We start from the raw sequence: 27,389 nt of genomic DNA on the forward strand, positions 1-27,389 counted from the left end.
GTTTCTATTTTGCAGTAAAAGCAGACCATTCTCATACTCACATTTTATTATATCTTTCCTGAGTTATTTCATACTATTGGCTGGAAGTCAGCACAGTGAGATGTATTTTTGTAAATTACTAGATTGCAAACATTTGAGAGGTGTCTTTTAGCTTATTTTACCACACAGATTTTGCCATTGCTGACTTCACCCTTTTCACAGTGTGCTGGCAGAAATTAGAAAGCAATGGATCATGAGGGTAGGGAAAAAAAAAAAAAAAAAAAGAAGTGGAGAAGGGATGTTTCAGAACAGCTTCTCAATTCAAGACAAGCAGCCAGACCAGAAAGCTTAAGTGCTGAAGAGACTGATGTGCAGAAAGCCTGACTCAACAGGTAAGATGGAAAACTGCTCCAACCACAGCAAGAATTTCCCAGATCCCAGAAGATTTACAGACTATTCAGCAGCTGTGGTAGACTCAGAACTAGCTGGCTTTGGGACAAGTAACTGGAGCTACAGCAGCCAGGGGCTCAATTGAGCTAGAAAGAGTTTGTATGAGAGGATTCTATGAACTCTATCTGGGAACTGGGCTCTGCCAAAACTCTTTCCTGCTTTTGTTGCTATTGTTTTCAAGCTTGTGTGTTCCCTGGTTCAATTCAGCCATGTAGTGAAACCATAGTTTGAGAATCCCTTAGACAGGAGTTTCAGCTTCTTTCATTTTAAATTACTCAAAAAAATTAGATGAGACAAAACCCAAATTAAGCAGATTGATGCGAGCTCAAGACCATTTATTGAGAAAAAAATATTTGTAACCCTACATGATTCTGAATAAGCACACATCCATAAATCTTCAAAACACTCAGGATGGAATACTTCATAACATAAGCATACAAAGTAGGTAATTACTGGCTTGCTCACTCTTCATTCTGCAATTTTCATTTCACTTTGCCAAAATGCCTGGCAGGAAAATATGGAATAAGAATGAGAAAGAAAACAAACTTGAAGTGCCACCCTCAACAAGTTAGTAAAACATTAAGGGTAGTTTTAATGATATTTTCTGGAATGACTGCAGTGTCAAAGCATATTGAAAGAAGTTTATGAAGAGCTGTGGAATAGGCACATAACAGACACACAAATCCCTAAACTTTGGAGTGTGCAAGCGTATAATTAGGAGAGTGCTGCATAATAAACACCAAGTAAGCCAGAATAATCACAAGGGAAATAACAAAATGAACACTAAAGCAGGGATCCCAAAAATATCTGCACACTGAAAATTACCATGAATTCAAAATAGTCTGTGCGTGACTGGATATCTGAAAATGTATGTATTACTGAACTGGGCAGAGAGGGAAAAAGGATGTCATGAAAACAACATCCTTGTTACAAACTTCTCCAGCTGGGATGAAATTAATATATAGGCACTACATGATAAATTGTTTCACAAAAGACACTAAAAATAAAAATAAAGTAGAAAAAAATTTAGCGAAGTATCACCTATAATCAATTGTTTAAAATAAGAAGTTTAGATCTGCTCAGCCAAGACTGAACCTAAAATACTTTAACATCAACCTGATGCAATAACCAGAAAAGGTTTATTTTGCCTATGGAGATTCACTGAAAGTCTTCTTCCCATGACTCACCTCATCACAGGCATCCAGACCATGGACAGCAACATCCTGCATCAATAATAGTTACAACAGCCTTTCTCTAACCAGTGTCAATCCACCTGCTTTACGCTACTCTCTACTAACAATTTAAGTTCTTAATTACTGTACCTAAAACTATTACAGCTATAAAGTGTCTTATTTTCCCAAACATGGAGTGCTCTCATTCCTTTTGCCTGGTAAATAAAGGCCTCTTTCTCATGAGGACTTAAAACTAATATCACAAGGAATTTTCTTGTATTTTACTTGTATTTTACTCACATTCAATTTTACTATTGAATCAATAGCAAAATTCACATCATCTGGGATCTGTCCTCTAGAAGTGCCCAGGTAGCTATATTTAGTGCTGCACTTGTCACAGGAAATGAAACTTTAACTGTGTGAGTGTTTAAAAGTTTAAACATGAGTTTACCTGATGGCTTCTCACAGGGGAGTTATAGAACAGAAATCCTTCCACTTCATCCAGCATCACTGTTGCAACCTGACATCCAACCTCTGGGTGCCTGTGAAGGCAGGGAGCCAATGAACTGGCAAGTTCCCCTCTCTACAAAGTGATGGCATCAGCAATACCACCAAGAAAGAAGAAAATAAGGTACAAAAAGAGGGAAAGATGAAAAGGCTATCATTTAATAAGGCTACAGTTTCATTAAATCTGGGAAAATTTCTCAGCAGTAAATTGTTCCACCCATGATTTCTCCAGTTTGGGAGGATGTTCATCACCTTGCAGATATGGTGGCAATCATTCAGTCCCTCCTTGGCTAAAAATAGAAGGAGAGCTGATCACTTTTATTTGTTACCCTGTGTCCTTGCAGAAAATAGGTATTTTAATGCCTTTCACCTTCTTCTTGACAGCCTATTTCCCACCTGACTTGTCAGATAACAAAACCTTGTGATTCTTCTTCTACCTTGGATACAGTTGGAGAAAACTCAAAGAAGAACAAACCAAAGAAACTTGACCAGCCCAGTCTCCTGATAAAATTCCCCCCCTTGTTCACTTTCAGAGTGCAGCAGTCCTCAGCATGAGTTTTCAAACACCCAAACAGCAAGGTAGGTCACTTTTGCCATGTCTCAGGTGAAAGGATAAGAGGAAACTGCCTCAAGTTTCACCAGGTGAGGTTCAGGTTAGATAATTTTTTTAAAAATTCACTGAAAAGAATTGTTTAGCATTGGAATAATTGGAATAAACACCAGGAAGATGGTGGAGTCACCATCTCTGGCACTGTCCAAGAGGCATCTGGATGTGACACTTGCAGATACTACTTAGGGGTTTATTGTAGTCCTGGATTGATGGTTGGACTAGATGATCTTGAAGGTCTCTGGATCCTCCTAAATATTTACCTGTCTCTTGTTTAAAGCTAGATGATAAATTAAATGTTGGAGTTCTGTATTTCTGACAATACCTTATTTCTATAAAATGGAAAGTCAGAACAGAAAATAAAATGTTATACGCAGTATTGATCAGTATAAATTATGCATGACTCATTTTGAATTACTTCTATAACCCAATATTCTCATCTTGCCAGTGGAAATAAATTAATTATAACATGAGGAGCCATTGTACAAAGGTTAAAAACAGGCATGCATGCATTCATCTGCAGAAAACGAAAAAGTTTTGGTTAATGAAATGTCTGAGGAAAGGAGTCTTATTAATTAGCAAGCTCACAGCATTCTTCACAGCTGTATTTTAGAGATGCCAAACTGTAATACATTAACACTGTAGGAAAAAGCTGCATCTCTATCTTGAAAATCATTTCAAGCTTCTTTTATTTAATGTTGGATCTTCCTTCTAGGGATTTGTACGTGTGAAAGCACTGTCTCTTCTCTGAAGTCTTGCATGAGACAGAAATCAAGTGCAATGTTTATGTCCCTCTAGATAATGGGGGTAGGTTGGGAGGAGGCTCATCCAAACTCATTTCCATCAGGAGGGTTTTTCCCACTGATTCTGCTGAATACTTCTTCTGCTGAAGACCTAGCAACCAAAAAAGAAATGCAGTACCTTGCAACTTAACAAATGTGGACCAGAGAATGCATGGAGTGAAGAGCATTGGCACAAGCTATGACCCTGCTTCAATACTTTAATTGCAACCCAAAAGACATTCAGGGCCAGATACTGTAGTGCTTCATTTATTTCTCTTTAGAGCCTTTGTGGGTTGAAGAGTGTCAGTAATGTTTATTTGGATTCTTTTTGTGTGATAGGTGTTACTATTTTTTAAACACCAAGGTTACTCTGTCACTGAGCTTCATCTTTAAGAACCAAGCAGTAAAGTAGGGTTTGTGGTCCTGTGAGGTTTTTTTGTTGGCAGGAAAAGTTGCTGCTGGAGGGAGGTGCAGGAACGGATGAGTTGCCATACTCACAGGCAGTTCCAGTGATAGGGACTTCTTGTTCTGTGCTTGAGTGGGCAAGGGAAGGAGGAGCTCACTGCTGAGCCAAGTTTGGATGGCATGGCTCCCAGAAAAAAGTGTACCAGTATGGAGAGCTGCACTTTTTCAGCTGACAGACAGCTCGGGATCCAGCTCTGACTTTAAAACCCACTCATCTGAACTAGAATGAACACCATATGGCTCAGACTGGGATGGAACTTTGTCTGTCAGCAAAGTCCCCCCAGTTTTTAGCAATTCAAAGCTCTTTTCCCAGGTAAAACTGCATCCAGAAATCTCTCTCTTTTACCCTGGACAGGTTCCAGACTTTCTTTTTGTCATTATTTTAACTGTCACTTTCTGAAAAGCTTCCTTAGTTTTCCTTTATTTCTCCCACTTTACACAGTTGATCTTCCAGCTCTGTTCTTTAGGACTTGTCATCCTTGTCCTCAAAGCTGCAAGCTTCCTATCTATCCCAATGAAGGTGACTGACACAATTTAGCTGAAGCAATTGAAACACGAGGTCTCTGACACCAACCAGAGTACGCTGAGGTAGATAGACCAGTAATAACATTTGCAGGAAAGGCAGATGAATTTACCTGGATATAAATCAGCATAACACCTACGCTTGATAGAGTGTACCTCACCATTATATATTATATTGTATATTTACCATATTTATTTTAAGAATTGTTCTAGTTTAAGATTTTCTTTAAGTAATCTTTCCACAATAAGGACACATTATTTCAAAGTGGGTGACTTTGTTGACCAGAATCGACTTTCTCCTCTCTTTGTCCAGAAAGAAAGGAGTGGAAAAATGAGAAAGTAACAAAAACACATACAGGGACAAGGATACAAGGCTGCTACCTCCAACCAGCCTCAGAAGGAGACAGCTTAACTAACAGACAGAGTCATACTGTTCCGGGAAAATTTCCTGTTTATATGTGTTTCTTCAGTAACGTGGACCTACCAGGAACCCATGTGTTTTGCTAGTCAAAACATTGGGAAATATCCAAAGTTCAGCTATCTTGAAGTACGGTAATATGCTGTGTGTTTGTTTCTTAACTGGAACAATGGCATAATATGCATATTATACACAAACTAAATATTTAATGATGTTTTTAAATACTAAAATAATCTTCAATCTCTGAGCAAAAAGCACTTAAGCACTTGAGACTGCAATTAGGTAGGCTTCTATTAAAGCACTTAATTTTTATCTTAACCAATCACTTAATTCAATGGAGTTTAACTTTGCTGAGTCAAGGTCTAAAACCTTCATTAACTGAGGCTGAGTCCTCACTCAGCCCAGTGTCTAGACCCAACTCCCAGTCTAGATATTCAGCCTGGCCTGGCTTTCCATTCAGACGTCCTGCTCCATAGTCCAGTGCTGCTTGGAGCCAATATACTCACAGAGACTCAGCCAAAAGTTTACTCCTTCCACTCGGAACAAGAAATTTTTAAAAAGCAACAAACAAGAAAACAAACAAATTAAAAAACCCTAAAAACCTAACAAACAAACAAACAAAACTTCACAAAAACACTTCATAATCTCTTTATCAGTTCTCAAACGATGGTTCCTTCAAATTCTGGCACTTTTTCCACTGCAGTCGTAAATTCACTGGAATTGTTACAGACTCCTGGTAGCTGGAGCCTACTGACACCTATGAGTTCTGTAGGAAAACCAGTGTAGTCTGCCAAATGTTTATGACAAAAATTTATTATTTGAAACAGTCTTTATGAACTACATATTGTATTTGAATAAATATTGAGGCAGATTGATATGATTAAGAATACATTAATAATGCATAATTCATATAATTTTCTAGTTCTTTGATCACTCTTAATCTAAAGATTGGCTTACTTCTCTGCAATATTTAAACAAGCATCTTTTGTCCTTAATACCCAAAGTATTCAAAGTTCATTACTATTTAACTAAAAATAAAAACAAAAAGAAGGATGATTTCATTTCCCTTTGTTGACTCATCTTACAATCATTTTTAACTCTATTGTCTAAACATCAGAGAAAAGAATATTTCTACAAAGCCAGGTCTATGTCCTTTGAAGACAGCACAAAAGGCAAACATTCTTCTTGTGATCAAGTTTTGTGCACGTTCCAGTTTCCTTAACAAGGTTAACCCCACAGTGGCATGCATAACTCTAGAGAAAGGAATAAATTCAGAGGTTTCCTCTATGCCGTTAGTTTATAGTTTATGGGAAAAGGCTGCCCTCTTCTGACAACTTTTGAATTTCTTCAAAAATCTTCACACATTTTTCTAATCTCCATTTATGGTTTCCCCTTTGTTTCTCCATAGATTTATCAGTAGGACCATTATCCCTACTCTTTATGCTCATACTCAGAATGATATAAAACAGAAATGAGAAGGTTAAATACACCACACAATTAATGTGTAAACTGCATGTATTTGACAATCGTGATAAAAACCACACCCTCTTCATTTCCAGTTAAGCAGGGAGCAAGTGGGTGTAAGGTATTTTGAGCTGTGGTATAAATATTAACTGCCACACTCCCACTTCTTAAACAGGTGTCATCTTCCCATTTTTCAGACACACCCATTGTATTGATCTCTTTATCCACAGCACCTTGGCAGTATCTGCATAAGCCTTTTAGTCTGAATCCTGACTTACCACATCCAACTTTGCCTTGCAGACTGGTCTCAGAACAGGCAGAGTGGGCTTCTTTCATATGAAATTAAATATAAAGATGCTTTCCAGGAGCACACACCTAATGCACTCTTGATCAGTGTTAGGGAGTCAGCTCTTACATTCCTACAGTACACAGAAGGATGCAAGGGCTGAAAATAGAACTGGATTTTGATGGCATAGTGCAGAGGTTCCTTGGCAGCTGAGGCAAATCCAGAGCTTTGTGGCAGCAGCCATACAGGCTGCTTCTTACCTTGAAAGAAAGGACAGAAAGTTCACTTGAAATTGACAACTGAACAGAGACTTTTAGGATTTACATATTGACCATTCAGTATTAAAATTATATTAACAGCCCCTGAAGTAAGGCCTGTCACCCAGGAGTCTCTCCCAACAAGAACTCCAGTTCCTGGGCTATCCTGTGCTTTCTCTGTCCCGATAAGCTCAAAAGAAACCTTGGAAACGTGAAAGGGGAAAAAGAAGTTGAGGCACCAGCTGAGTGCTGTCAGTGGCAGCTGTCAAATGCAGAAGGTAACCGTGGACTTAGCCTGTTTTAGTACCTGTTTAGGACCCTGTGTCTGAATCCTTCCTTTCTGACTCATCACCTGTGCTGTATTGACCCATCAGTTTCCATCCAGACATTAATGCCTCATGTGATTATTAATTTCCCTGAAATACGCCTTCAGAAGTAACTTATAACTCTATTTACAAAACTCACATGAGAAGAGTAGATGTTTTTAGAGTGCTTTCTTCTTCTTAAAAAGATACCCAACCTCCTTTCAGCATCTCTTTATTAAATTGCTTTCCACTTAGCTGCATATAAACCTAGCCCTTAATTCCACCATCATATATCTGCACTTCACCTTATACAAAAAAGTAATTGCAAGGTGTAATCAATCCTTATCTGAGGCAGAGATCATAAACCACAAGCCTTAGCTCTGTATAGCAACACTGAAATCAATAAAGCCATCCCAAATTAAACTAGAAAATGGTCTTGACCTACGTAACTTTGATCTAGACCATTTCAGCCTATTGTGAATTAAAATGGTAATGCAGCAAACATCTCCTGTCTTATACTCATTGCCTCTCATCCAAGTAAGATACTGCTTGCTCCAGTGACTCCTAGCACTTAATGAGAATCTTGACATATCCTTCCTGTCATGCCATTCCAAACAGTATAGTTAAAAGAAAAGATGGCTTGATCAAATACTAAACAGGTCCTATACACACACAGGGAAAACAAGTTTGTATGAGATTTTTTAAACCTGACACTGAACAATTTAATCTCCCGGTGACTAAACACTAAATAGAAATACTGCATTAGATTTCCTAAGCTTGTTGCATCTGATGAACCAACTTAGAGTTCCTTACTACAAGTACACACTTATGAGATCCCTTTGGTATCACTACGATACAGTGATTAATTACAAAGCCTACATTTACTCACGGGATATATCTTGTGCATAGAGATTCTCCCTTACTGTTTAACAAACTAGATACAAGCACACTTTTTTAAAAAAGTTAACAAATTTATCATCACCAATTGGTGTTTCCATCTTACAGGTGAGAAAATCAAAGCACAGTGGCATCACCGAGCAACCCAACAGGGTTTATTGCCAAATATCGAGCGAGGAGAAAACTGGAGCATTTAGGGCAGCTGTATAAGGCAAGCATTTAAATTTAAATCAAACTGGTCTGAAATCACCTAATTCACCACTTAAGATTTTCTCAAAGGAAGCTGATTTGGTGTTTTCAGCCCTTTCTGAATTTCCCCAATGACACCTTTCTGTATTACAATCAACAACATTAGCAGGTGTCTTGCACTCTGAAAACAAATGCACAAATGAACTGCAATGAGTCCAGTCTCTCTTTCAGCTCTAATGCAGAAGGTTTCTCCACTGAGCCACCACCTCCATTTGCTTCAGAAGAGGGAACTCCCTGGAAGATCTTCATTTTCTGCCTGACTATGGCATCCTCTGCTGAGTCTGAGAGCTGACACAATTAGTACAAAGTAGCATGTGGCAGGGAGCCACAGAATGCACTGCATTTCCAAACAATTACAGCCCGTTTTGTTGGTGCTGGGAGACACAAGTGCTCACTCAGCCACTTGAGAAGTGCAATTATGTGCTAGAAATGCACTGCCTTGGAACAGTCCCTCTTATAAAAAAAAACCCAGAATTTACCAGCTAAAATTGGAAATTGGGAATAGAAAGTTTCTTTGTCTCATGCTGCTTATTGGAAATCCAGTTATCAACCCCACTGCTTCTTTTTACCCAAAACTTATGAAAATCAAGGCAAAAAAACACTATTCCCATCCCACATATTTTATAGGAATGTTTAAATTGTGTGAAAATATCATGCCCTTTATAAAATATTATCATTCCCTTATCACAGCACTGAGCAACACTTAGTCATGTCTGTATGCCTTCCTGTGTCTATAGGGAAAACAGAAATAATTTAGGAAGGTATCTCAGTCTGATATATTTCTATGCCTGAATATCTATATCACACATTGAAAGATTCTATTTCCAGACATTGAAATCTAGTCTCAGGTCTCTGTGCTTGTTCAAAGGGATATAAGTAGCAGGTATTTGGAGGCAAGATGAGGAAAGAAAGCAGACTCAGAGACTTGTTAAGGTCAGACTAGGGTAGATGAGAGAAAAGGCTGGACAAAAACCTGCAGAATGAAATAACGAGAGTAACAGCAGTTTCAAAAAACAGAAAATAAGAGAAATTTTTAAAATCCACTCCTTCACACATAAGCATATAAGCAGAAAAATATGTCTTCTCCTGTATATCTCCTAATTACTTCCTCAAAGGAAAGGAACCAGGAATTATATAGTAAAATGCTCAAGCTGAGAATTTGACTATAGCTATGGTAATTGCCTGTGGTAATGTAATTACTATTTCTCTAGAAATAATTTTTTTGAAGGGTCAGTCCATAAGCATGTCAGTCCACAAGTCTGTATATTTTTTGGTTTGTCTGGACAAGTTAAAGCATGTGCAATGGCTGGTTCAGAGCTTTCCATGGATTGATCAGCCTGCTGGAGCAGTCTCCAGCTGTAAAAACATGCCTGCCTGCCTTAGGACACTATATTCCATCTTCCTTACAACCCAACTTTCAACTCACAAGAAAACATACAATGCATGGGTTTTGGACATCCCACTCCAGTGACAGTCAGATGAAATTGGTTAATAGGTTCAACCAAGCAGCATTGCTGTCAAGCATAGGGACAGAGGGGGCACAGGAAAGAAAGGAAATGGATAATGTGCATAGGATCTGTTTGCATGAGGAACCAGCATGAAACACATGAAACAGCCTTACAGAAGAAAAATAAACCCATCTGTCCTCCAATCAGTTCCATCAGGAAAGGCAGTCTGGGACAAGAAAACATTGTTTTCTGAATTGGAGGAGGTAATCTTTTTGTACCATTTATTCCTGTTCACATCCCAATAGGTGGAAAGCTGCCATCAGTCTCAACCCAAAGAGCAGCTCTAATTCCAAGAGGCCCAAACAGAAACAAAAACGAAAATACATTTATTTCCAAGTTATTCTCCTCAGAAGAGACATTAGATTACTTTGTATCTGAAACAACACTCCTGTCCATAGTGTTTATTAAAAAAAAAAAAAACTAAACAGAATGATTGCAACAGCATTCATCTATGATGAGCATAAAGACAAGATATTTACACTGGAAAATTTACAAATGTACTTACAAATATTATTGTTCCACTTCTCATACTGAGACATCATATAAAGAGAAAATGTGAATTCATTTATCCAATGAACAAAACTGTTGTGTATTAGATCCGTAGATCACGTGCACCGTCTATTAAATTCACTTAGTAGACACATCATTATGTTTCCATGTAAAAGCCATTACAAATAATAAATATTTAAATATACATATGACAAGCAATGTGCCAGGATTATGCAGATAATTCATATTTAATTCAGTAGTTGCTTCATTGCTAACAAATAGTAATGAACAGACCACTGCATGTTCTCCAGCATGATACATTTACTTTACTCAAATAATTTTCCAAGCACATATATGTCTGAACTTTTCAATTAATTTCAGCCTAAGGCACTCAGAGCAAGTACTGCACATTATCAGGTAGACTCTTGAAAAATAAATCTAGCTTATCTCATTTCCTTTCTCATTGCAGTCTTTATCCTGGGGAAGCATCAAAATGTCACTGCTCTGAGAGAAATTAGGTTAGTAGTAGCTCTCTTTTCATGTACCCCTCTCAGAGCAAGGGATAGGTTTGAAGGTCAGTTCAGTCTTCTCCATCAGTACAAAATCATATCTGCACAGCTCTAGCCTACAAAAGCACAAAAAGAAAAAAAAATCACAGTAGAAAAAGTTAACCTTAACAGAAAAATATTCCAGTATTTTAATTATTAAGCCTCCAATATTTACCAGCTCTCAGAGACAGTACTTGTCTAAGTTTATGTCCTATTTAATGCATTTCTAGAGTAGCTTTGATGGACTGAAAAACAACCAAACATCAGCTGGATGGTGCAAAGAAGTGTATCACACTGGTCTGAAGTAGAAAGATGAAGCATTTAATCCATTACAGCTATTAATCTGCATTCAAATTAACGCTTTAGCAGCATGACCTAAAATCCTCACAATTCCTGTTAACATAGGGTCTGAATAATTTATTTTGCATTCCCTTGGTAGGAAAATTTCTCTGCTTTTATTTTACATAGGGAAGTAAAGAACCACATCATAATATTTCCTCTTTCACTTGCAATGACAGCATGTGTAAAAATTTTTAATGCAAGAGACCAATTTGTCTCCTAAACACCTAGAAAACTCACAGCTAGCTAATACTGCAGGAACACATAAAGAGGCCACAAAGGGAGCTACATATACATGAAAAACATGCTTCTTGAGATCAATATAAGTGCTCTGCCTTTTAAGAGAGAGGCAGGTCACAGTTCTGCTCTTCATGCACTATTGTATGGGGAGAGCTGGTTTGAACAGGCAAATGATGGACACACCCTCTGGTGGCACCTCCATAGCATACAAGCCGTGAGACTTATTTTGTTTAAAATTATCTTCTCTATTGCTCTGAACTCATAAATGTGGCTCTACCACAAAATTCATTTCAGCCTGGGATGTAGAATAGAGTGAAACAGCAAAAGGAGAGAACAGCACACCAGGCATTTCTGTTGTTGCCCACTCATATGAGATTTCCAACCAGTTAAGACTCAGCCTGTCTGTATGTGAAAAGACTGTCAGATTTCTACTTAAGAATATGACACCTTTTAAGGTGTCTACAAAGTTATGACAGTAATTTTATGACTAAAAAGATCAAGGTGAATTCTAGTGTTTTGTACAATGCAAAGCATAGAATTTCATCCATTCCATCAACAATTTGTTTTGAATTCAAAGTTTCATTATTATGGTATTTTTGCACAGGGGACAAAATACCTAGCCAAACCCTAATGCTGAATTCTAGAAATAAAAGCAACATATTTTATCTCATTTGAAGTGCAATCCATCTCATTTTGTGATTACTGAGTAACAGAAATGCCTCGAAGGAAAGTAACTCTGAGCAGTGAGCAGGTTCACCAACAAGGAGCAAAACACAAAAAATGTTTCAGTTAGATGAGGGCTTCCATAAACCCTCAACCCAAATGGCTTCTCTGCTGTCTACTAAAAAGCATGGGCATGCTCCACTTGTTCAGAAGAGGTATTTGCAAGGTCTTCTTTATATTATCTCTGTTCCTGTTTTGGTCAAAAAACCCCAAAGGTGTCTGGGCTAAATACCTTTGAGACATTCACCTTGCCCTTTAACTGAGGCTGAATTCACTGACAGGTTCATAAGCTTTTTGGGATAACTGACACCTGGACATGCACAAAGTTAGCAAAGCCTTCTGGTTCACTGGGGGAGCAGAAACGATTTGTCTCAGGGATCAGAAGAAAAGCATGAAAATTACGTGTATCTTTCAGCACTCCCATATTCACACACCATCTGTGTGAGTAGTGGACCAGCCCAGCAGACAATTGTCTGTGATACTCTCCAAACTCCCACAGTTTGCCATTAACCCAGACCTGGGGAGACTGGGACTCCTGTTGTCTTTTATCCCTGCATCTGTCCCCTGGTTTTTATATAATACTTTGTTGTGAATAATTTTTAATGTAGTTTCTAGTTGATCATCCTGTATTCAAATAATTGTTGTAATTATATGTAAATAACGTAAATATAGGTTAGTATAATTACAATGAGCAATTAGGTAATTATACCAATCAATAATGCTGTAACATCTGCATTTAAATTACCTTCACATGCTGATTTGATACAGTATTTTTCACTGCTGTTTAAAAGTACCTAACATGCCTCTACAGCTGCAATCTAATGAGGCTCCACATGAAGGACTTTAGTGGATCCTACATTAAAGCATATGAAATGCATGTTACTTTTAAACTCACAAGTCAGACTAATAGGAATGAAAACTCAAACCCTGTAAGGGCTGTTCACTGAAAATCTTTCTTGTTTGCTTGCTAGATCATTATCTTAGAAAGTCCCAAGTGCTGACAGGCTTACATGAAATATATCTTCTGATTTATCATGACTGGGCTAAGAAAAAAATTGCAATATGATTTAGAACTTTTCACCCTCTCTCATCACCAAGGACTTTCAAATAAAATCATGATATTTTCACCTCAGAGCTTGAGACTTATGGCTTTCAATAAGTTAATAAAGTCAAATGTATGTACATTCGGGGGTACTATTTTGATTACTGAGTGTTTTGTTTCTTCCTAAGTCTCTCCCATCTATCTCCTCCTCTTTATCAGTAAATCTAAAATAGTAGATTAATGTAAGAAGGTTTCATAATTTTTGCAAAGTATCATACCGAATTTCTACAAGGCTATTATCATACACCATATAAGAAATCCTCAAATGTTACATCTCAAGTTAGCAAAATACGCTGGCTTAAGACTTATTAAGTGTTGAAATATTATTCACACTCATTACTCATTTGATATTACTTATTTGATAAGCATTTTTAGGTTTTTATTTTAAATTTTGACTTTCTTGAATCTGCCATTAATAAGAAACAAAGTAACAACTCTCAAATAAAACATTCTTGCTACTCCTGGATATTTCTTACTTATTTCATGTAATATGTTCTTTTTACAAAAGGCAAATGCAAAATGTAATTGTTAGTGTTACTGTACAAGTAAATTTGGAGATTTAAAAAATGAACATATAGTAATACTGGTGAAATATTGTAAACCAGAATTAATAAAATCTTAGTAATTACACTCAATTACAAAAAAAAAGAAACAAAAAAACAAAACAAAAAAACAAACCAAGCAAAATAACCCAAAACCAAAAGGCAGATTATTTAATTTTAACTGTAAGCAGACACAGACTGTGTTCTGATCTTAGAATAACTTTTTACCTTCATTAATAAGACCAAAAAAACTATTCCAGTTGCACATGTTGATGAAGTGCTCCATTTCACACCTGAGTGTGAAAAGCTCTGTATAGACACATGAGAAAATCAGAAAAGTGCTTGATAAAATTTATCTTATGGAGGAGAAGCTGACCATGCAGGTGTAAGTCAGGCTGGTCCTTGAAAGCACAGCTAAGACACACAGCATGTGTGACACTTCCATGTACAAGCTGCTGTGCACTAAATGTTAATGTACACAGCAGCTCTTCCACATGACCAATCTGATCATCAGGAGGATGAGAAGAATATTCTTACACTTAGTAATATGCAACTAAAAAAAAAAAAAAATTGCAGGGAAATACAGGTTACTGAGAAAATATCATGAGCAACTTAGTTGATACCCAGCTGTGATACATGACAAACACTCACCTTTTTGGATTACTGAGAGATTTCAGCTTCATCTGAAGAATCCTAAGCTTGTGTTTTGGGCCTATTAAAGTCTTCGTAGAATAGGTCAAGGAAATTTTTGCAATGTTTTCAACGTCTCGGTGAAATCCAGTCAGTATTTTGACTCTTTTATATTGCTGAAATGTTGAAGCTTCACTAAAGAAAAATATTTAGTCAGGCTTTTGTTAGCTGAGTAATATTTATTATTGCTTAGCATTATCATTAACCTGGGAAATCTTGTGAGATGTATCAACCTTGAGCATTCAGAAGGAGGACAGCTGGAACAGGATTCAAGGCAGTACCAAGCAAGGACCTGGGAAAGGACTGTTTCAGTGTGAGGGCATTGCCCCTGACACTGAGACACATCCAGGAAATAGTGCCATGGCCAAGTCTTAACAAACTCAAGATACCTTTTCAACTTACTAACTAACAAGTTAAAAGATTTAGAAAACTCAGAAAATTAGTCCTATAAAGTGATAAAAAAAAAAGATTTAAAGACAAAGAGCAACATACCTATTCATCTGTGACTCTACTGTGTTCCCAGCATAATCTGTTATTTTAACTTTAATGAAACCTCTCCTAGTGCTTTTATTCCAGGTAGTAATGTCCAGTAAGTAGTTATACACTGCAGGAAGAAATAGGAAATCATGAGAGTCAAAAAAATGACCTCAACAGGAAACAGTTGGTATTACCACCCTGCTACATGTATTCACTGGTAGATGATAGGAATAGTGACTCTTTACTTTTACACTACCAGTTCAAAGGAGAGTAAAAAGCTGACCTGCTGCTGACCTGCCTCACACACTCAGAAACCCTGACCTGGCCTTCTGTAGTCATGACCAGTACTGGAACCACACACCTTTACTGCTCCCAGTCAGGACACCAAGTAAAATTTTCTTTATTTTTTGGCATGTTGCTTATTATCATCCTCTCCTAAAAGACCAGACCTCATATGAGGCCTTGTCTTGCTCAAGTTTCCATTTTCCCTTCTTTTTAAGACATCTCATTCATTTCTGTTTCCTCAGGTTTCCAAATTACTAATAATTAGACTTTAATTCATTAATACTCTCTCTATATATATTATTTATTGTATACATACATATATTTACTATATATATTTATTTATTTATAAATAAATCTTTTTCAGACTCATTGGTTTTGTTTCCTGACTTTGCATAGGTTTTTATTCTTGATTTTGCATATTTTCCTTTAAATTTATACTGTCATTACAATGTTGCTTATTCTGCTCCATGTGCCTTCTCCTATCTTTGATAATATTTCTCTCCCTCTTTTCTCTCTTCTACCACCACCAGAGAGGGGCAGGGAAGAACAGTAGCACCAGGTTTGGGTTGAGCTGGAAGACACTGGAAAGAGGAGTTTTTTATGTAAAAAAAAAAAAATACAACATAAAATCCATCACTTCATTAATCTCTCCTCAATCCTTTGGAAGACACCTGATCACAAAACCTGCCAAGATGATGGACAAAATTAATGGGAAAACTTAATTTCACATTTATTCCCTGCAAGCCTATCCCCAAACCCTAAATGAAAGAACCTTAAACATAAATAATTAGAGGCATGTGTTGCACTCATTAAGGGTGCTAAAGTCTTTTAATACACACTGAAATTGGATGAGAATCTAGGATGGACCCACGTGGGTAGGTAGATATCTAAACTGTTGCAGGTGGAGCCCATGGCATGAGAGATCATTGCCACAGTAGTGAAGCTGCCAGCCAAGTTTTGCCTTCACTGTTTTACTCCTGGGGAGACATGGAGTAGCTTTAGTTGACTGTAGGGTGATCTCCTCCAGGGGTGGAACATAGAAGTGTCTCTTTTTTGTCCCCCACCCAGGGCAGTCTCACTTCCCTTTCCTGCTCTCTGAAAATGACAGCAGCGATCCCATCTAAGCAGGTTCCATCAGTCCAGCTCTTGCCCTCCCAATTGATTCACATTTTCTGGCTTCCTTCTTCCTTCTGGCAGTCCATCCCATTACTTTTAAAGTTACATTTCTTTCCCACTTGACACAGTATTACTTTTTCTTCTGCCACCATCATTCCCCTTCTTCCTCCAGTCTGTGAACTGACCCTTACCTCAAGGTTTTTTACATCATCTTACACGGTGGCTAACCCTAACTTGCTACTTTTAACACATTTTCACTCCAGATCAGCTAAAAAATAACAGTAATAAATTTTTATAAAAAGGTTTTATGTATGTATTTAGTCACTCACTGCAGAATGGGTCTTGGCCCGAGGTATCAAAGTAAGCTTTTGTTGGTGAGCTATATGGTATCAACAGGTTTTTCCATCTATCAGCATGATAACCTGAAATCCAAAGTTTAAATATTTCATTTCAGATATTCAGCAAAATCATGATACACATATGTTGACACAAAAGAATCTCACACAGTGACAAATTTGGCTTTAATTTTCTTAAATGTGAAAGAAAACTGACTAGAAAAAAGGAATCCTCTGAGCAAAATAGACTGTAATATGCAAGTATTTAATTCTTTTAATATATTAGTATCACAGAAATGACATAATGTAATAGTTACCTCTTTAGTCTAGACACTAAGTCAAAAAAGTAGTGCCTACAAAATCCTGCAGAAGTAATGAAAACAAACCCAAAACTGTAGCCTGAAAATTTGCAGGGAGCACTTACAGAATAGTTTTCCTTTCTTCCTTTTGAATCATTAAATATTTTTAAATTATTTAGCCTATTTGTAGATATTGTTTAATAAAATGTAGGATACTCTGCAAACCCCCTAAGCTGATGGATTTTTTGTAGAAAGAAATTGATACAATTCCATGATTCTTGTCTTTGGGGCTTTCTAAAAGTCCTTGTTTCTAGAATGGATGATCCTGTTCTCTCCCTGTTAACCTCTCTACCTGGACAAGGAGGGCTAATTCCAGGCTGCAGAGCTGCCACTGCAAAGCAGGAAACAGGAAAGATTGCAACAGAAGGATGCTGCTTCTCTATTCAGTTCCCAGACTCAGCAGCTGACTGGGGAAATATTTCTCCACCTCTACCTTGGGCATTCTGTCCAAGTGCATCAGGCATGGCTAATAACCATTCTAGGGGAGCCCTGGAGTCTTTCTTTCCTACTATAAAGGCTCATTATGGTTGGGGTTTTTTTTCAAAAAATAGCACACAGATCTATCTATGTTTTTTTTTTTTTCTAACCTAGTGCAACTAATGTCACATGGACATCTCGGCACAAGGGTTCAAAAAAAGACAAGATACAAATTGATTGTTAACTTCTAATTATGTGTTTTTTAAATTTCTTACATTTAAATTTTTTGCCAACTAGGAAATGCTCACACTATTGTAGCTCTTTTCAAACTGCACCCAGATCCTCTCTAAAAGCAACAACCCCCCAAAATAATTAAAATCCCCTCCAAATAAAAGCTTGATTCCAAAGGAAGAGCGAAAGAAACCTAAAGTTACTTTAAACATTAATACTCTCAAATAAAAAACACAGGTCCTCTAGGGTTCATAAGACACTTTTAAAGCCTCAAGTGATGAACTAAGCACTAGCAGTTCCTCTCTAGAAAGGGGAAACACTGAATCCATTCCAGACTGGAAAGCATAAAGACCAAAGAGCAGGAACATTCAGCACCTGTGCCTAATGGAGATAACTATAAAGAAGACAAACCCATGAACTCTAAACTACTTCCCAGGAAATCTTACCCAGCCCAGAACAGATATGGAAATACTTACCCAGTACTGGGCAGGACATTGGCTGGAAAGCACCACAATCAACACATTTTCCTCTCTTGTAATCCAAATAAGAGTCACAAGGATATGTTATTATGTCACACTTGTTTTTCAAAGATGCCATGAAGAGGAAGACAGATCTCTGATGGTCACATTTAAAAAACTTTAATCCTTCAGGGGAGAAAACAAAAGAAATATAAAATGAATACTTAATACTTTTTATTAATGAAAAAAGGTGTTGTATAAGTAGAATCATAGAAGGGTTTGGGTTGGAAAGGACCTTAAATATCATCTTGTTTCAACCCCTCTGCCTTGGGCAGGAACACCTTCCACTACGCCACTACACTACATCAGTTATTATCAGTTATGTTATTCTATTCTATTCTATTCTATTCTATTCTATTCTATTCTATTCTATTCTATTCTATTCTATTCTACTCTATTCTATTCTATTCTAATTCCATCATGCCAATATTAATGATATTATGGGATACGTATGTTATAGAAAGATTATTTTCAAATATCTTCATTATTTTTCTTTTTTTGCATAGCAATGGAAAAGAAAGAATACAGTCTCAGGTCCCATATTACTGACTAAGTGCAGTGTACATTAAATTCAATTTAACCTTTTTAAATTTAATCTCAAACTTTTCTTCTCATTAATTAAATATATTTTTATTTACCACTGAAAGGTGTTATTGGACAACCAGGCTGATCCATTCCTCCATTTGGATAGAAATCAATGGTTCCTAAAGGCTTCTTGAAACCTAGTGCTAAAGTAAAAACATAATGAATAAAAAAAAATATAAACAATTACAAAGGCAATTGTTTATCATCACATTCACTCCAAAAACCATGCAAGTTTTAAAGAAAATTTTGGCAATTATACCATTCCTTTTGTACTGTAAATCGAAGTCATACTCTGAGATAAAAGTCAAGGGGTTTATTTTGTCTTTACGAAAATTATATATATGTAAAATGCTGAACACAAATGTATTCAAAATTGTGTAAGATTCCTACTGCTGCAAAAGGGAAAGAACATAAACAGATGCAACTGAGATATTATTTATATAAATAAATTTATGAAATTCATGTTCTCTCCAGCAACCACAATTGTTTCCAAGTACAATTCTCATTACACTATTTTTTTCTAATTTTTGCAGGACATTGGATTCTGAAGCACACTAATATTAGCAGTAAATCAAAGTAGGAAAATTTGTACCTATCCTATAAGAGTAAGCAAAATTCCATGAGTAACAGTTAATTCAATCTGACCTACCTTTCATTTTTACCACACATTATCTTTATTCACATAGTGGGAACATTACAAAAGTTGGTATTTTACAGTCTCACATTTAAAATTGTATAGGAAACTGCTTAAAATGGAATATTATTAAGAAAACTGATATGAATTTACATAAATAATGGGACAATTGTGGTATTAAAGGTTTACTTATGATTTTGAGGAAAAAATAAAGCCAGAGATTAAAGCATAGATGAAGCAGACTTTACAATGTTCTTTTTAACCTTGCAGTAACATGTTTTAGTATTTTAAGCAGTGGCTCTGTGGTGTACTAAGTTGATACAGCAGAGCCTGTCTCAGAAGTTATTAATTCAGTGATAACCATGTGCTTACAACCTCTGTGTTCATACACACATGCACAGCAAAAGAACGTTCTCAAAACATTCACAAAATATTCTCTTGCAGCACTATTTTGATGTTACTGACACAGCTCATCACTTCTCTTTTGCTTTCCTGCCTTTCCTCAAGCTGAAATAGGCAAGTAAAGGCTATATTATTACCATCAATATCTGAATGGATTACATCCACAAACTGTGCATCAGTAGGATCCAGTCTGTACTCTGGTGGTTCTTGAGTGAACAAAGGGCCTGCTGGATCCAGACCTGAATAAAAACAACATTTGCATCATAAATAGGCTCCTTCTACAGATATATAAAAGACCAACCTGTGAGCATTATTCAGCAGTGATTCTTCATTTTCTTGGTACAAAAGTTAATAACTTTCTAATAAAAAGCATAATTTTTCTCTTCAGCCTGCTAAGAAAAGCAAACATTCCCACCACAAGACTGATCAACCCATATCTACAAATTTCTCTCTTTCTGTAACTAGATGTGCTCATCTCCCATTTATTCAGGTAAATACAAGCCAAGAGCTCTGGGGATCAGATCAGGAGAATTTGTTTTTCCTTTTTCCCAGAAAATACTGTTGCTATTATACAGTTCATAAAACCAAAGTGCACAGTATAACTGCTCTCATCTCCAGAACACAACTAGTCAGACACTCAGGTAGCATATCATTTAACTTAAGTGGCATTTAGATGTAGCACTCAATTTTCATTTGAGACACTAGAGGCAACCAGGTTGGAAAATTTAATCTGTAATTTATGTCCTGAAGGCAGACTTGCTCAATTTCCTGAACTGCTATCAGGGCTATATTTTTCCTCATGTATGTCATCAAATATTCAGTTCTCGTTTGTCGATGTCTCAGTGCTCTGACAACAATACAAGGCACAACAGAATATGTGTACTGGGATTAAGAGCCTTACCTGTAATTCTGCCAAGTTTGCCATTATATTTCTGGCCAACAAAACCAGCTACATGAGCACCAAGACTAACTCCAATCATGTACACAGAGTCAAGAGAAGCTCCCCCCACCTATCAGGGGAAAAAACCACCAAAGGCAGTCACACACAGAATTAATGGAACAAAAATCAGTAGGCTGATTTAGTTTTCACTTTTTTTTCAATACTTTAAATTATATTTCTGACTTTCTAGCTCTAAAAAAAACCCCTACAAAGTTACAAAGATTCAGCTTGTAATTCTATATCAGTTAAAATGTAGAAATTATGAAATTCTTTACATAGAAAAATGTAAAAAGGAAGCTTGAGTCACATTTCTTCTGAAATGTCATATTATGTTAGAAGGGGAGCAGGGAAGGGAAGAGGAAGACATTTATCAGATATAAGAAACCAAAGCTACAAATGAGGAGAAAAACCCTATTTCCCTGCTTTATCCTTCCAATAAAATAAATTTAAAAACATAATACCATTAACAAATACTTATGCCACACAACTGCTGAATAATGGTGCCAAATGCACACCTTAAAATGACTAAAAGCAGGTAGTATTCCAAAAAACCCAAATAAAAACCCAATGAAGAACTCTTAAAACAGTGTCAGCTGACCTAGTTCAAATCCCTGCAAAATGATGGGGTGACACACAGGATCTGAAATATTAGTATGTCTCAAAACAAACTAGAAAAGCATCACAACAACTGGGAAGTGTGAAACTGATAGCTGTGGGACATTACAGAACCCCCCGCCACCACCACTTTCAGGACTCACACACACTGTCACTGTTTGCCAGGCAGATCTGTAAACAGCAATTAACTTGGAGACTCATCTTATTGTCCTATTTAGTATTTTTTATTCTATAATAATAAATCTACTTGCACAATTGCAAATTCTTATCACCGTATCTAGTCCCAGAGGAGAGATCCTGATAAGCTTTCTCTCCTTTCACCTCGGCCTTTTTCAAAATGTTGGATGCTTTTCTCAGATTCCACACGAATATTTTTTTACTGCACAGCATTCAAAATTTCTGAATTTCTGAGAAATAAGTGATGAGAAAAGAAGAAAATTCAAGTGACAAACAAGACAATGGCATAAATAATATCATGGCATGTTTTGTTCATTTGATCCAGCAATAAATCTACAACCAAGTTAAGACCACTGGCTTCAACTATGATTTCAGCAACTGCCTCTAGAGACAAGAAGTTTATACCATTTTGGATTGAATATTTGTATCTTTGCCAGTGGTTTATTAATTGTTTAAAACCTTTATTTATAGTAGCTTAATGCTAAAAAGAGTAGTGTGATGCTTTTTTAAAATGTTTATTCTGCACACGATTTGAACATCTCTCCCCTCACTTCCCCACTGTTAAATTCACTCTTTCCAGAAGATCTAAAACTTCTAGCTGGTTCAAGAAATCAGATGCACATTCAGGTGCATTTCAGTGAAAGGGAAACAAAAACTCAGGTGAAGTTAAATATATGCAATAATCACTGCATGTAAAGTTAGTAATATCTCTCTAAAGAAATGTGATTTGATATTGTTCACTGGACTTCTCTATAGGTATATTTTAAATACTCATTCCCACTCAGACCATGTTCTTGACAATTATTCAGAGCAGATGCAATGCTCTGCCTTACCAGCATCTGGTCAACATAATTCTTCAGTATTTCTGCAACTTTTCTGCAGTTTTCCACCGCAGTCATGTAATTCACAGTGGTAGCACCACGATTCCAATCAACTATAATGAGATTAATATCCTCTACGGACAGTAAAAGCTCCTTCATGTCACCCAACCACGCTGGAGGAGATCCTGTTGGCCTGAAGCCATGAATAACAAAGACAATTTTCTTGGCTGTATTCAGGTACTCAGATGCAGTAACATTGTGTTCAATGAGTCTCTCGGAACAATCTTGATTTTCCCTCGTATATAGGAGTAGCTGAACATGGAGTTCTGTTCCAGACAAAGCATTGCCTATGTGAAGGTCTGTAAATTCGGGACATTTTTGTTCCTCATCTGAAAAAGATGAAAATGTTAAGACAGTCATTTGATGAGTTGGGCTTCCTGAAATACCACCTCTTCACTCTTCTTTCCTGCTGAAAGTGGAGCACTTCCATTTTCTTTATTCTTGACCTTTGGAAAGATGTGTCAATACATGTACCAAACAAGGAACCACAGTTCAATTAATGATTCTGCAGATACCACTATGCTCCTCCAAACCCTTCAAATGTGAAATTATCCTAATTTTTCATGAACAGTGTACTTTCTCCTTATAAGTAGTAATTAGTGGTCAGTGTTGATAAAATCCTTTACTTCACCATCAAAGGCAGGTTCTCAGAATTTTTCACAAGTGCTGTAGAAACAGGAGGGTTGTTGTGGTTGTTTCTTCCTCTTTGAGCCAGGGTGGCTGTGCTGCCAATCCTTAAACCTTATTTGTTTGATCTAGCAATAAAAAATAACTGCCTGACAAAATAGGAATGATCCAGAACCCTTTCTTAGCTTTGGATCACCATAAAAGCACCATTACCAAGAAACAAAGAATCTTGCTCTGAGCATGAAAAAATAAGAGTTAGGGTCAGTGTACATAATGGAAAAAGACAAAGAGTAGAATTTAGCATTTCTGTCTGTACTTGGACAGTTAGGATATACCAAGTTAAGCTGGTCAACAAGAGGATGGAGGTTTTCAAAAGAGTCTAAAAGGCTAAATTTCACCCCTGTCTGGTTATCAATATCCAAAATTCACACTTTAAAGTTATCCCCTGGCTGCTGAGGTCACATTGTGTGGATAAACCACTTCAGGACTCTGGGCAGAACACCAACACCTGTCAGTTCTTCTGCTATGGCCTCTTCACCTTTGCTACAGTGTTAGTTGGTTTTTGGCCAAGGTTTTTGGCCCATCTCTTGACTTCTTACTGTAGTCAAGGCTTTTGTCTCTCTGGTGCTTGATGGCACCTTTCTCAACTCTTCTGTCATTAACATCTTTGCAAAACAAGTCACTATCAAGAAAGCAAAAGTGAGAAAATAAAAAGTGTCTTCTTAGTTTCTTAAAAATAATGTTTAAAAAAACCCTGAATTTCTCAGATTTTTTGAGTCATAAGAGAAGCAATTCCAGCCCTTCTCCTTTTCTGGAGAGCAGCTCGCAGGCAAAATCAAATCCACTGTATCTGAGGTGGACAGCAAGCCTGCACCCCTTTTTAAAGCTGCAACAGGCAAGTGTGGGTGGCTTACAAGGTATCTGAAATATGTGTTCAGTACTACAGGTCAGGTCGAAGCACAGCTAATGTGAATTACAGCATTCAAGGTGCACTAAAGGTTCAAAAAAGGCACTAAAGACACTAATTCACTAATTTAGGGAACTAGAGCAATCACCTCTAATGCCAAACCATATATCTACAAGGACTAGACTGGTCACCTCTGAGCTGGACATCACAAAATAAATAATGGATATAGTCCAAACAAGAGCAGGCTTGAAGTTACACACTTTTAAAAATAACCTGAAACTTCCTGCTGCAAATCAACCAGACAAAACTTGCATGCTTATTACCATGTTATGACAGTAATTACAATTATGACTATAATTATTATGGAGAAAAAGACAGAATTATATTTCAAAATAAATACCATTGTTTTCCTAATTTAAACATATAATAATATAAGTAACTTTTTTTTACTGAGATTACTAGACCATTTATTAACTATCAACTGATACAGGAAGGCAACTCATTTCATAGCTTGGATTTATCCAAGAAGTTCTGAAATTAAAAAACATTCAGCTGATTGTAATAAAAATAATAATCAAGAACTTGGTCAAAGTCCTGCATGTGACATGATCCTGAGATGTTAACAATATGTGTCACATTTGGTTTCTGGTCTTCAAATATTTATATTGATGATAAAATTAGAATATAAATTACATTACATTAACTTCATCTGCAAAGTGAAAATAAAAACCAGTCACTTGATTATAGTTCCAAAGGTACAACATGAAACTCTTATTTTGCCTGGTGTGGTCTTCAAATCCAAGTTTAATCACTGATCCTTAAAATTCCCTCCTTCATATCTAAAATATAAAAGATTCATGATAAGATATTGCTCTGTATTGCTTTAAATATTTTGATTTTCTTTTTATCCTTTAATTGGTAAAAAATAAAAATTACTTCTTCTAAAACCAGTGGAATGACAGTGACATAAACCAGACACAATCTGTTCTGCAGGAGTGAGAAATCTATCACAAGGAAGTTACTTTAACTGCCAAACTTATTTACTAGCTGGCAAATGTCAAAAGGAAGCAACTAATTTACTCTTGGCTGTGAAATGACAGAAGTTATTCTTTTGAAAGGAAATAGAGAATAAAACCAAAATTATGATGTCTTTACTGTGGAATTAGATAAGTACTACAAATAAGTTTATAGATTCAATACCTTGAATTGTTTAGCGAGGAGTCATTGGGGGAAGTTTTACAAATTGCTGTTTCTCACTGAAAACTGAAAGCAATACCCAGGTGCCCTTTGTACATCCTTGTCGGAGTACTCACTCTTTTCTGCACAATCAAAACACACACGCAAGCATTGGGCTGTTACAAATGCACTTTAATCAAATTAATGTATAATTTTAACTTTCTTGTGCACATTGGTAAGCATTTCAATTATCTTGTGCGGTTGAAAAGGGGAAAACCTTAAGTCCACAGTCTTTTTTGTAACTAAATTTTACTATTTAAAATGTAACACATAACTTGAAAATCTAAGCACCTATTAAACAAGCAACAACCAATAAACTCACATGAATATACTAAGACTATTTGATGATTACGTCAAAGTGCACATACCTGAGCAGGTCTCTGGGCAAAGTACAAGCCAGAGATAAAGTATCAGGCTCGGTTCTATTTACTTTAAAATGAAAACTTATGTCTCAGTTTGAAAGTTATTGAATTCTTTTTACTAATCATCTGCTCCATTAGGCATAATTAATAAGATTTTATCTTAATCTTTTGGCTAATTTAAATTAAGGAATATTCATTTTTTTAAATATTTGATTAAAGCGAAGATTCTACATCACAAGTAAGCTAATGGTTCTTACCTGATTTCACCCAGTATATCAAACAGATGAAGAAACACAATTTCAACATGTGGAAGTGGAGAAAAAGTGATGTGTAGTATCCACAGACAAGTGGCAAATTCAGTGTTTCCTTATGCTAGATTTCTAACACAACTAAATGACACCAAAGAAGTGAGTGAGTAGGAAGCAGAAAGTAAAGCTGTAGTCAAGCTTTTGCAATTTATGACTCCTCCTATTGAGTGACTTCAGTAGATAGGGTGGTTTCGGGGCTTTGAGGGACCGATTTTTAATTTATTTCCCTCTCTGTCTGTCAGCAGATTTACACGTAAGCAAGTGGTGTCATATATTACTGATATATGACAGCTGATACTGATACTGACAACTCCTGCATGAGTAGAGTTTAGGAGGTGGGGTAACTAGTGGTGTATCCCATTAAAGATCCACAGTGTGGGGGGTTTTAAGTGTTTCACTGAACTGCAGTAAGGGGCACTGAGATGGGCAAAAAGCTTAGAACAAAAGGTCATTCTGCTGACAGAAGGTTCTTCCTGTAAGAACTTGGAGATAATTCTGTATCTCCGGAGATGATTTTTCCATAAAATTATCATCTGAGCTTTTTCAAGGATTCATTCTCCAATCTAAATTCTGAGAGGGTCTGAAAAGCCCCTCTGACTGAGAAATGGAGCTTAGAGTCCCACAGGCCTCACCCAAATATTGATATGCTATGTGTTTTTTAACCTTATTCCCTCTGTATCCCACCTGCAAAACAAATGAAGAAATACTTATTTTTATGAAGCTCATTTATTTAAAAATTGCGTAAATACAGGAGTGTAGACTACAGGTTTTTAAAGTTTGTGGTGAGGCAAAGAAGCAGATAATGCAGAGAACCCTGCACTATTCATGTGTTGTGAAGCGTGGATGCTCAGTTTGCTGTATCTGTGTGCCAATTATTTGCAGTGCAGGAGAAAGAAACCATAACCATAACCATCCAAACATGATGCAAATGCACCTTAGGAATGCTCTTTGCATAGTGTATCCTTCACAGTTCTTCTAAATATAGGTCTGGTGTGTGCATGTGTGTGTTTATGTCTGTGTGTGTGTCTGTGCGTATTTGTGTGTTTCATTACTTAATTTTGAGCGATCAGTGTCTTCAGCTTTATGGAACTGAGCAGCTAATCAAAGCTGTGCTGCACAAGGTTTTGCAGCAGACATCCTTCAGGAGGTGTCATCAAAGGCATCTTTTGCTCTTTGAATGCAGTCACAAGGAGAAAAATATGCAGTATGTCTGTGGGTATGAAAATCAACTCAGCTCAACAAATGACCTTTAATTAATTTTTTGCTTTCATTTCTCAAATATGTCACTTTGTTAGGAGTAAAGTTCAGTATGGTAGTTCTTGAGTTCCTTTGCACTTCCCTGTCATCTCAAATCTTTGACACTTTGCCCAACCACTACTATAAAAGCACAACTTTACTGATGTCACATATTGCTTAGAACAATTAATGGCAGAGTG

At 36.6% G+C, this 27,389-nt stretch overlaps 1 protein-coding gene across 1 annotated transcript; it reads right to left on the reverse strand.

Moving 5' to 3' along the window:
• Nucleotides 1–10,465: 10,465 nt before the first annotated feature.
• On the reverse strand, nucleotides 10,466–25,960 carry LIPI (lipase I). Its single transcript, XM_062511546.1, has 10 exons — nucleotides 25,903–25,960; nucleotides 22,466–22,842; nucleotides 20,802–20,910; nucleotides 20,038–20,139; nucleotides 18,918–19,007; nucleotides 18,238–18,405; nucleotides 16,749–16,841; nucleotides 15,034–15,145; nucleotides 14,503–14,676; nucleotides 10,466–10,982 (listed from the first exon to the last, which is right to left on the reverse strand). The coding sequence occupies exons 1-10, from the start codon at nucleotides 25,949–25,951 to the stop codon at nucleotides 10,895–10,897; spliced, it is 1,362 nt and encodes a 453-aa protein (XP_062367530.1). The 5' UTR covers nucleotides 25,952–25,960; the 3' UTR covers nucleotides 10,466–10,894.
• Nucleotides 25,961–27,389: the final 1,429 nt, after the last annotated feature.

Source organism: Cinclus cinclus, chromosome 2 (genome assembly GCF_963662255.1).
Source record: "Cinclus cinclus chromosome 2, bCinCin1.1, whole genome shotgun sequence".
NCBI lineage: Eukaryota > Metazoa > Chordata > Aves > Passeriformes > Cinclidae > Cinclus > Cinclus cinclus.

Excerpts from the sequence above, each read along its gene's own strand:
- LIPI (XM_062511546.1), bottom strand. The coding sequence starts at position 25,951 with ATGTTGAAATTGTGTTTCTTCATCTGTTTGATATACTGGGTGAAATCA. Across the intron at positions 20,911-22,465 it reads ATTATGTTGACCAGATGCTG|GTGGGGGGAGCTTCTCTTGA; the intron begins GTAAGGCAGAGC and ends TTCCCCTGATAG. Across the intron at positions 19,008-20,037 it reads AATCCATTCAGATATTGATG|CACTAGGTTTCAAGAAGCCT; the intron begins GTAATAATATAG and ends TTTTTACTTTAG.